Genomic DNA, 12337 nt, shown 5'->3' with positions numbered 1-12337 from the left:
CAGTTTTTAATATAAACTTTACTCCATTTGGAGTTTTGTTAGGGATCTTCATCGCTGAATATCTCTAAGCACCCAGGCATGTATTGGATTTACTGTATATCAGCCCCCTTTTTGTTACAGTTAGAAAAAGAAACCCCTGTAACTTTCATAATTGTATTCTACTTTTCATGACATGAGGATCTTTCTCATACTACATTCGGTCAATGTGCACTCTTCATTTAAGCTAAGCAATAGGGATATTTCTATAACAAAACAAGCCTGACTGAAAATTAGTCCCTGGCTGACTCTTCTTGTTTGTGCTGTAATAAAAGGAATGCAGCCACACCGTGAAGGCTGCGTTTTGTCTCCTGATGGGCTCTTCCCTGCTGCCCTTTGTAGCACGTGTTATGATGAACTTCACGCCCTGCCACCCTAGCATTAGCTTCAGGCTGCACTCCAATGCCCTACAGATGCATGCTATCTTCCTTGGGTTTTCTTGTTCGTGAGATAGTCAGTGACCTAGAAAGGGCAGGTTCAGTGTAGGCAAGATTTGCTGGCTTAAATATGTTTTGACTGTTTTCAACCATTAGATTAGTTAAAGGAGGAGGGAACAGGGAAAAGCAACAAGGAAATTGAGATATGGTATTTAGGTATGTCCTGCTTGTAATGCTGTTTGTGATTAGGCAGGGGGCGAGTAATGTGACGGGTCAGACCCTGACCCTTAACTCATCCTGGCCTCACCACGCCCTGCCCCTCTTCCCTGAGGGGATTCCAATGTGCAGCTCACATGACCCAGGCCACTGACCTCTCTCCCATTCCTCTCATAACCATTCTCTATACCCCCATCCTCTCAATGTGCTAACTTCCCTCTCTCAACCCCCACCCCGCCTCTTCCCACTGCCTTACACTCCTTCCTGCATTTCTTCCGCCTCCTACTCCTTCTCCTTTTCTGCTTACCCTCATGTTTCAGGGTCAGAGGCAGATGCAATGCAGGCCCTAACCTATCTCTGCCTTAGCCCTAGACTGCCTTGGGCCTCGAGACAGTGGTATGTGGCCAGACATGCGCACGAGACACCAGGCCTCGGGGTGAACCGAGAGACTGGCTGCCTGAGTGCTCGACAACTGGACTGTTGCACTAAGACTAGCTCAGGCAGTGGTGTCTTTATAGGACTGTGGAAAGGGGAAATGTATTCCCTAAATGAGGAGATTCATTGTGTATGAAATGCAGCACTTAGAGCCAGTAGACAGGCTGCTGACACACTGAATTGTGCCGTTGTAATATCATATATATTCCATGTTTCGGTCAGTTTGACTTGGGCATGGCAGTCAGTCTCATGAGGCTTTTTATTTTCTTCCATTATCCGATGCTATGTTTATAATCAATGCATCGAGTTGTCTTGCCACACTGACATGTCACTTGGACACACAAGTGCAAAAAAGGCATTATATCTCTTTTCTTTGTAATTCCTTTTGTGGTTATTGCATATATGCCAGAGATCTTTGTCACACACCATATGCCTAACCTGTACCATTCCACAATGAGTATTTTAGTTAACTGTCACAAAATGTGTATGAACTTGTAGATTCACATAAACCGCACACACTTGGAACACTCGTAGGCACATTCTTAGAAAAAAGATAGGTGGGGTCAATGCAGCAGATGTTCGTTGTGAGAGCATTGAGGCTGGCTAGCCTCCAGGTCTATAGGGACTTTAGGAGTGCTTGATTTTCTTTTAATCCAGACACTCTCACAGCTGGTCACAAACATGACCTATTTCACACATGACACACTGATCACCAGGGTGTTACACAGGATAGTGTCCATGTGTGAATGCACATGCATGTGTGCACCTTAATGTGTGAGCCCATATAGGCCATTTGTGAGTCTGCACCATGGCTTCTTACGTATCTGTATGTAACACCCTGTGTCAGCTCAGTAGGCCGCTGCCTTGAGCATGTCACTATAGTTCAGTCCGTGCAGGGATGCGGTTCCCAGCAACCTTTGCAGTAGCAGAACTCACAATCCTACATCAAATTCCTTTTTGTTTACCTCAAAAATGAAATATATACAATTTAGAATTCAGTTAATTATGACTCGTATGTACTTGATGTGATCCTATTGGTCATGTTTTATCCTTTCTTTCTTGGACTATTCGGAAAGAACCCCTTATAGCATATAGCTAACTACTGATAACATATGATCTGCATTGTAATACTCCTGAAAAGTCTGTTGAGTTCTGTGCTTTCGTGTTTGAGTAATGTTAAAAAAGAAAAAAGGATAAATGACACTCACTTTACAAGATTGGAATAACACCGCAGTAAATAATAGAATTTAGGGAGGAACAGTTGATAAATTGGCCCTTTTTAGATGTCAGTGAAATGTATTGTATGGATCTCATTACATTTGTATGATCTGATTAAAAGGCTGCATGCAGTAGCCAAAAACCCTAACCAGATGCAGGATGTGATGTTTTTTGTGACTTATTGTAGTTTTATGGTGTCTGCCTTTTCAATATTAAAGGTCCCCTATTATGCAAAATGAACATTTTGATGTCTTTTTATACATAAATATGTGTCCCTGGTGTGTAAATAGACTCCTAAAGTGACAAAACAACCCTCTCTCTTTTCCTCCTTACCCACATCTCTAAAAACGGGGGTACAAACGAGCTGATCCACATTTGCATCGGTTATGACCTGGGCTGGCTTTACATTGAACTCCTGGCAACGTCCCGCCCACGTGACACGTCCCAACCTATCGCCCCCCATATACAGTATCGAGCTGAATCCCCTCTGCAGCAGCTCTGTGTGTCTGTGTATTCAGCAGAATGTCTGCAGGAGGGACTGAGAATTGTTGTATTTATAATACATGTAATGTCACTGTTCTTGTGGTGAGCACTGAGAAAATAAGAGTTTCAGAAATAATGCTTGATGTGGTTTTGAACATAATATGGGGTTTAATCACGGCAGCATTTTGCTGAGTATCTCTCCCGGTAGAAAACGTTCACAGAAGAGAGAAAGCTGGATGATGCTGCAAAGAGGTGTGGCCAGCTTTAGGTCAGCTCAAATTTAAAGCTACAGTCACAGAATCAGCACTTCAGGAACAGGGCTGAAATAGAGGGGTATGAGGCATGCTACAGTGGGTGATCTGCTAGGTATTTTGCGCAAAACACTTCACAGACAAGTTTCGTATAGATATTGCCCTACAATATATTGTTTAAATATAGCATAATGGACCGTTAACGTTAATAGTACAGGACACAGGTGTGCTTTTAACCTGCCTACCCCAGCTCTATAGATACCAAATTGCAGTTCTTCTCATCTGGTCAAAGCTGTATATATGGCACTGTTTCCCAACTAGATGTGTTCCTAATGACCATGATTCCCAGGTCACATAAAATGCATCAAGCCTTGCTGAGAACAAGACACACCACATTTTAACATTGAGCACGGACTATCTCTAATTGCTTTGATCCATTTTTCATGTATGTTTCCTCTATAAAAATCAAAACACAAGACATTCTTTTGATATTGATTCCCCTTTTTCTGCTGGCACTGGGTAATACACCTTCTGCACTGGGGAGTTTTTGCCTCTGTAATGTTAATTCACAGCCTGATAGGAATTTTCTTTAGTGAGACTCAGGGTTTCAAGGCTTTGCCATAACTGTTGGCTTTGAACTTTGATTCTTGGTACTTAGCTTTCAAGGAAAACTCAATGTACAGTGTATGCAGTAGTAGATAGACAGAAGGTGTGAAGTTGCTTTTTATCTACAGTGAGTTCCACTATAGTAAGTTTCTTACTCCTCCTACTGTTTCCTTTTCATTGTCTCCCCCTCTAGTCTAGCAATGTTGAGCTTTGAAGTTCCTCTCTGCGCATCCACAGCTCTCTGTTGTCTAACGTACTAAATTCAGCTGCAATGAAGGCTTTGTCTGGTTTTGTGTTCTCTGTCAAAAGAGCTATTCATGATTAATAGTGGTTTTAATGTCTGTTTTGCTACATTAACGCCTCACTTATGACAGGGGATGGGCTCATATTGCAAGTCTGTGTTCTGGCCGTCTCAGAGGATTTTTGTTCCTTACAAATTGCGCTGTCAAAGAAGGCCATTCCTTAAAGAACATCCCTCATCCCTCGCCCCTCTTTAGTTTTAGGTCGGATCTACTGATGGATTAAATAACACTGAGATTGCCCAGTCAACTAAGCCGCTATCTTTGTTTATATGTACTATAACTTGACAGCATGGGACCAGTCGGTTGCATTTAATGTAGGTAAACATGTTGAGACATTAATGATGGTACATCAGCCAACTCTGATCTGTTTCCAGACTGCTGTATTGCGAGAAATGTAAGAAAACATGTTTTTGATAGAGATGAGTCAGCCAACAGGCAGTGCAGCTTTTTAAAATGCAGATGGCTTTCCCTAGTTGGCCAATTAGTAACATTAGCTCTGGAACACTTATCTGCTTTCATCTTCTTGTGTGTGTCTTTCATTTGGGGTGCAGGGAGCTTAGTGTGCCTGTTTTCACAAATGCGTGGCGGTGCGTGTGTGTGTGCATGGGTTTGTACATTCATGATTCTGTTCTCCGCGATAGTGAACCCCCACATAACTCTCTTTCTACTGCTGCTGGCTGTGAGAAAACTAACCACACTGTTAGATGCTGGATAATAAGCCAAAACACATACTGAGTCGCAACTAACATAGGAATGAAATGTGAAAGGCACCACTATTAGCATTGCAATCCTGGCAGTATAACAATTAAATTAGTTAAATGGGGAGAAATTGCCTTTTACTGAGCTACAGCTGAGTTAAATAATGTGCAGCATTCCAGCAGCTTTGCCACTGACCTCAATCTTTTCAGGAAACATTCAGTGGAGAAATAGGATCACAGATTAAACATTATTAACAGCACATAGACACACATTAGGAATTTTCATGAGAGACACAATAGCTTTCGAATAATAAAGCCTGTCATTGGAATGTTTTTATTATGTATTTCAATAGATTAATTATATCTCTCTTTTTTTGTCTCTCTCTCTCTCTCTCTCCTCTCTCTCTATCATGCAGGACCAGACCACATCCCAGTGAACTCCTGTTGCATGGGAAACCTCCTTCCTTGGCTGCCTTCTCCTCTCCCTAGAGCTAGCAACAGCATGGCAGGATGAGCCTCTGCCAGCTATAATGATGGCCAAAAAGCAAGATGTCCGGGCACCCACATACAACCTGGTCGTGGTTGGGCTGTCCGGCACGGAGAAGGAGAAAGGCCAATGCGGTGTGGGCAAGTCTTGCCTATGTAACCGTTTTGTCCGGCCAAGTGCAGATGACTTCCACCTAGACCACACCTCTGTTCTTAGCACCAGTGACTTTGGAGGCCGTGTTGTGAACAATGACCACTTCCTTTTCTGGGGAGAGGCTGGGCGGATGCTGGAGGAGGGCCCTGAATGCAGAATGAATGTTGTGGAGCAGACAGAATTCATTGATGATCAGACGTTCCAGCCCCACCGAAGCACGGCGCTCCAACCATACATCAAGAGGGCAGCATCCACCAAGCTGGCTTCAGCTGAGAAACTGATGTACTTTTGCACAGATCAGCTGGGGCTAGAGCAAGACTTTGAGCAGAAACAGATGCCTGAAGGCAAAATTATGGTGGATGGCTTCTTACTCTGTGTGGATGTTAGCAGGGGTATGAACCGTAGCTTTGAAGACCAGATGAAGTTTGTTACCAACCTGTACAACCAGCTAGCCAAAACGAAGAAACCTGTGGTACTGGCTCTCACCAAATGCGATGAAGGAGTTGAGCGTTATATTAAAGACTCACACACCTTTGCCTTGGCAAAGAAAAACCTACAGGTGGTAGAAACATCAGCACGCTCTAATGTCAATGTTGAATTGGCCTTTCTAACACTGGTTCAGCTAATAGACAAAAGTAGGGGAAAGCCCAAAATTATCCCTTACTTCGAGGCACTAAAACAGCAGAGTCAACAGATTGCCTCTGCCAAAGACCGCTATGAGTGGCTGGTCAACCGTATTGTGAAGAACCACAATGAGACATGGTTAGCAGTCAGTCGCCGCATGCAGTCTGCCCCTGAGTACAAGGACTATGTTTTCCTTGAGGGGACAGCTAAAGCCAAGAAGCTCTTCCAGCAGCATGTGCATAGACTTAAACAAGACCATATAGAGAAACGTAGAAAGGCCTATCTAAGTACTCTACCACAGGCCCTCTCTGTACTGTTACCAGAATTGGATGAGATAGACCACTTGAGCTGGTCTGGAGTTCAGAAAGTCTTGGAGACAAAGAGAGATTTCACCCAATGGTTTGTAGTGCTAGACGACACCCCTTGGGAGACCACACCACACATTGACAACATGGACGATGATCGGATCCCGCAGGACCTCCTGGAGACCCCCATAGCTGAAGCCAGCTATGAAACCCACCTGGAACATCTAAGGAATGAACGCAAACGGGCAGAGATGAGATGGGAGTTCAAGGAGAAGCTAAGTGTCTCTCCTTTTATCACACCTGGGAAACCCTGGGAGGAGGCCCGAAGCTTCATCATGAATGAAGACTTTTATCAGTGGCTTGATGAGGCTGAATATCTGGATATTTACAACAAACACCAGAAGGAAATCATTGACAGAGCAAAAGAGGACTTTCAGGAACTGCTCCTTGAATACTCTGAGCTCTTTTATGAGCTGGAAGTGGATGCAAAGCCAAGTAAAGAGAAAATGGGAGCCATTCAGGAGGTGTTGGGTGAGGAGCAAAGGTTTAAAGCCCTGCAGAAGCTACAGGCAGAAAGGGATGCTCTGGTATTGAAACATATCCACTTTGTCTACCACCCCACAAAGGACACCTGTCCCAACAGCCCCCACTGTGTGGACAGTAAGATAGAGCAGATACTGGCCTCCAGATTCCCTACCCGCTACCCATCATCAGAAAGTACAAGACTGGATTTGGGGAGGGCTGAACGGATAAATCTTGTCATCCTAGGGAAAGATGGGCTAGCCAGAGAGATGGCAAATGAGATAAGGGCCATGTGCACCAGTGAAGACCGTTACGTGTTGGATGGCAAGATTTATGAGTTAGCTCTCCGTCCCATAGAGGGCAATGTACGTCTGCCTGTCAATTCATTCCACACGGCAACCTTTACACCACATGGCTGCCTGTGTTTGTACAACTCAAAAGAATCCCTCTCTTATGTTGTTGAGAGTTTAGAGAGGCTTAGGGAGTCAACTATAAGCAGAAGGGAAAGGGAAAAAAGCTTAGCCCAACTGCCACTGTCCCTCCTTCTGGTCACCAAGCGGGGGGTTGGGTCAATTGGGGATATTGGGGGGGAGACAGCTCAGACTCTTATCCAACAAGGGCAGCAGGTGGCTGGAAAGCTGCACTGTTCCTACCTCGACCCTGCCTCTCCAGGCATGAGCTACGGTCGTAATGTCAATGAGAGGCAGATCAACCAGATGCTGAAGGGCCTCTTGGAATCAAGGAGAAGCATAAGGAGCAGCTCCCCTCCCTTACCCCCTTCATCCTCTGCATTCAGAGACTCCCAGTCTCAGCCAATGCTAGAGGCAGACCTGAGGATAGTCATGTGCTTGATGTGTGGAGACACTTACGACATAGACCAACTCCTTGCTCCATTCCTTTTGCCCCAGCATTGTCGTCCTGCTGCCAGCCTAAGCAGTGGCACATCTGTTTTGCTGGAACTCAGTATAGGAGGTCAGAGGCTGAACATTGAGCTGTCACTGCTCTCTTTTCATTCCTCCTTCTCACTCCGCAAAACCAAGCTAGTCCACGGCTACATTGCAGTTTACTCAGCTCGCCGCAAGGCCTCTATGGAGACATTATGTGCTTTCCTGTGTGAGGTCCAAGACATCATTCCAGTCCAGTTGCTAGCAGTAGGGGAGAGCCAAATGGAGCTGTCGGACTCGGAGTCAGCTAAGGAGCAGGTCAGTCAGGGAGAGGATCTGGCCCATGAATTAGAGGCCAGGTTTAACACAGTAATATGTGGACATGGTGGGGTAGTAGGGGGGCTTCATAAGATAGACCTTTTCCAAAGCTTTCTTAAAGAGGCTGTAGAGAAGCGCACTATTGTTGAAGCCACACACATGTATGATAATGTGGCTGAAGCATGTACCAATGAGAGCATCAGTCCGCGTTGTGGCTCTCCCAGTCCAGTTAACATTCTTATGGACTCAGAGGACGATATCGACCCATCACCACCTTACCCTACCCTGAGGGAGGATGGCAGTCTCAGTTCCCACCTGGGAAGTTTCAAGCTACCTGATCTGGACTCAAGTGATACCTTCTCTGTCATTTCTGAGCTAAGCACATTTGAGAGCAACCTGAACAACAAGGTTCCTCCACAAGTGAAGCCCAAGCCTGTCCGAAAGGTTAACCTTGGCCCCTACATGGACCAGCAGGGTGGCACCAACCGCCGCTCCTTGCCACAAGCTGTCACCTGGGCTCCAGGTAGCGATGGTGGCTATGACCCCTCAGACTACGCAGAGCCCATGGATGCTGTGAGCAAACCACGGCCTTCAGAAGAGGAGACAATTTACTCTGTCCCTCATGACAGCACACAGGGCAAGATTATCACCATCCGCAACTCCAACAAAGGCCACTCCAACGGCAGTGCTGGGGGGAATGGGTCCGACAGCGAGGCTGATAGCAGCTCCCTGGAGCGCAGGAGAAAGTTGTCCGCCATCGGGGTAAAGCCAAAGCTTTACAGAGACCGATCCAAACGGCTTGGCAAGTTTAGCAGCTTTAGGACAAGCTTCTCTATAGGCAGTGATGATGAGATGGGGGGTCCACCCAAGGCAAGCCAAGATGAAGTAGGAGCCCAAAAGGAAAACTCGATTGAGGAGATTGAGGACCCCAAAAGGAGAAACATTCTGAAGAGCCTGCGCAGAAATACAAAGGTTAGTGTGTGTCCATCTGTTTTGTAATATATGAATGATATACATTGTGAGTCTCACCTGTGTTACTTGACTTAATCAAGTTTTGAATCTTACATTTAGAACATTTAATTGCAATTAGTTGACCTTACCATTTCAAAACTGTTATTCTGTGGTTTTCCAAAATGCTGCATATTCATTTGGGAACATTGCCAAAGCAAATCACTTAGTCATTTTTTAATATTTGTTTTCAGAAACAAGGCTTATAAAAAACTTCTAATGGAAATCCTTGAGCCCTTATAAATATTTTGGCAGGACAAGTGTCACTCGTTATACTAGCGAACATTGTTGTTGTTGTTGAGCAGAACAATTTGAATTGTAATTAATGCCACGCACATACACATACAAATATTTTTTCATAGAAAGAATACATAAAATGCCCATAATCCTCAGTACAATTAGTTGGCTGAGATTCAATACATGTTTTCTTTGGCGGGGAACTGTTTATCGCTAAAGTTGAGGAATAACTAATGAGTTCAGTATAATCTCTTTACTCTCTGCAACTTAGCTCAGTGAAAACATGCCATACTCTAGGAGTTCCTCTGAAGGCATGTTATATTGCAAGACATATTTTATCCTGACTGCTCTGTGAAATTCTCTAAACTAGCCACATAATCAGAGGAAAAAGAGACAAACTCCAGTCACGATGCAATAAGGGAAATCTTAATGAATAGGGACAGAGCCACAGTATGAACTGTGCTATTTTATCAGTTTGTGCTAATTAATCAAGTTTCCCATTACAGAGCTAGCATGATTATGTTTGACTTAATAAAAAGAACACCAAAAAAAGAACAACATGCATACAATTGTCCCTGTAGCAGTTCATGAAGAAAAACTCACAATAAAGCTCAGGAAATCAGTCATAAACAACCCTGCTGTTTAGAAAACAATGCTAACATGCAAATCCAATTAATAATAACAAGCCCTGAAAGTAGTACAACTTTGCATTGTTTAGAAATGATTTGCCAAAGGTGCAGTGCATTTGCCATTTGTGATCTGTTGTTTGGCATCAGCGTCATCTAGTTAAGGCAGTGTGGTTCACTGTTGTGGGACTGCATGAAAGAACATGTCAAGGCTGGTCTCTCAAAATTGTTCCCTGTCAGCTTGGCTTTCTTTGATTCTTTCCTTTCTTTCACTCATATTCACAGTGATTGTCTGTTCTTGCTGATTCATACTTTTTGCTTCTGCATTCTGGTCACACTCTTAGTCTCTCGCCACATTATGTTTACCCCATATCTCTCTAGCCTCAGCCTCAGTCTACCTCTCTGCTGGTCGTTTCTGTGCTCTCACATGTGTTGTGACCATAGTTTTAACCTTACTCTGTTAGGCTTATCAGCCTGGTATGTTGATCATTCACACACATGGCGTGGCACAGAAGTGTCAGATGAATAGGAGTTACAGCTGTATATGTTGTGTGTCTGTGATAATTTCCATGGCTGTCAGTGTAGGGGAACAGGAGCCAGATGAGTAATGTGTTCACACACTGTGATGTCCAAGTACCTGCATGAAGCCTGTCTACTCACATAACTACCAACTGTCTAAAACAAACTACCAATAAATTGGACGAACCAGTTCAAGCACCATGTTAGTAAACTAGCCCCCCTCGCCCTTACTTTTACCAGACCCTGTTCTCTGACCCTGTCCTTTAAGGGGGGCAAGTGGGATCAATAAAATATCATGTGACACATCATTAGCCTGGTTTCGAAACAAATCCCCAAGAAAGTTGAAGCCAATTGAATTTAGTTTACCATTACCTTAATTTGTGCTTCTGATTTGTGTCCTACAGCAGTTCTGGGATCTGGATAGCTGCATTGAAGGCCATTATGGCTTGACTATAGTTGTAACAATGTGATCAAGTTCCATCACCTGTTTTCTAAGCAGCTGTCTCAAAGATAAGAGTCCATTTTCAATCCGCTGCTGCCTGAAATCCCTCAGGTTAACTGGCATGGTATTGAGTTATTTGGCTATTTCAGAGGGACGTGCAGGGGGACGTGTTGTAACAATGACTCTGCGCTGGTATGGAACCAGTTCCTGTTAGAGGCTTGTCAGGGTTAACAATAAGTCAGATGTTCAGTTGCTTTTAGGGTGAAAGTTTAGGTTTATGCAGTGTAAACACTTTCTTGGTCAGAGCCTTAGGGTGCCGTGTACCACTCTGAGTCATGACAGGCAGGAACAAATAATTTAAACTACACTCTGAGCCTGTTTCAAAACCCCCTTTACCTCAGGCAATAACCAACTGTGTTTCTTTCCTGCCTGCCCTCCCTCCGCGAGAGGCCGGAAACATTTCCTCTTTTCTCCTGCAGCTTTTTTCAAACCTCCTCAGCCAGCAAGAGAAATGCTTCAAATTCCTCAGTCACCTAGTTCCAGTCTAGTGTCCTCATACAAGAAACTAGAGGGAAGGAGACAATCAAAGGAGAAAACACAACATTGGAACAAAAATGAAATTTAGCCGAAGAGAAATGAGAGTTATGGTAGAGCTGGTATTCTTTTTGTATTGTGGCTTTGTGTTTCAACATCCTACTGGGCACTGTGTATATAGACGCTCACCACGATGTCTGTATGTTATTATTAAGGATGTGTTTTGTTTGTCTTTTGTGGTAGAGATCTGTTTTGTCTTCTCAGCGCTGGCAACATATCCTGTCTCAGTCAGCAACTAAAAGGAGTGGCCAGAAGGCAAAACTACAGGGGGATAAGACATTGAGAGAGAGGGGGGGGGGGGGGGGGGATAGCACAGATACAACACAGTCAGTGTGATGGGACACAAATAAATGATGAGCTGTTACGTTGAAGTTAAAAACAAGCTGGTAGTGAGTTATGACAGTACAACCCTACCACCACAGAGACTGTTGTCTTGTAGCTTCACAGCTATTATTACTACCCCTTTAATGCATTAAAAACCCCACATGGGTGGGCTTTGCATATGTGAATAAATACTTCACCTGTAAATGTGCAGATGTTCAGATAATTGCCACAAAAACAAGGATGTCTTTAGGTTGGGAAAGGAGCGTTAAAGAAGTATATTACAGTGATAAGTAAAGAAATTCCTGTTAGGAATAAGTTCATAATATCTGGATAACTGGCAACAACTGCTCATTTACTGTGAATGTCTCCAGTATTTTAACCTAGATTTTTTCGATGTAACTTTTCCAGTACGCAAATCTTTGTCATTTGAGTTATCTATGACATTTTGGTTCCCTGAAACTTAAGCACCCAAATGACGGGAAAGTATCGACAGTTCCCTTTTCCTACAGTTTATCATAGTGAAAACCTTGGAAAAAAGTGCCTGGTTGACACAAGATCTTTAATGTTAATAACAATATACTCAATAATATTATCTTGAAATTATACTTTCATAGGAATGACGACAATTAATGGTCTGTTTAATTTACGGTTCCATATCTTGTAGTTATTTCC

At 43.8% G+C, this 12337-nt stretch overlaps 1 protein-coding gene across 1 annotated transcript in view; it reads left to right on the top strand.

Annotated features, from left to right (window-relative positions):
- arhgap35a (Rho GTPase activating protein 35a) overlaps positions 1-12337 on the top strand; it is a 56490-nt gene that overhangs the window by 29167 nt on the left and 14986 nt on the right. The window contains exon 2 of the mRNA XM_063906875.1: positions 5039-8887. Within this exon, the coding sequence (XP_063762945.1) occupies positions 5153-8887 (3735 nt within the window). The 5' untranslated portion in view covers positions 5039-5152. The remainder of the gene's footprint in view (positions 1-5038; positions 8888-12337) is intronic.

Source organism: Eleginops maclovinus, chromosome 18, assembly GCF_036324505.1.
Source record: "Eleginops maclovinus isolate JMC-PN-2008 ecotype Puerto Natales chromosome 18, JC_Emac_rtc_rv5, whole genome shotgun sequence".
In the NCBI taxonomy this organism is placed as follows: Eukaryota; Metazoa; Chordata; class Actinopteri; order Perciformes; family Eleginopidae; genus Eleginops; species Eleginops maclovinus.
This window is presented reverse-complemented; position numbering and strand designations above follow the sequence as displayed.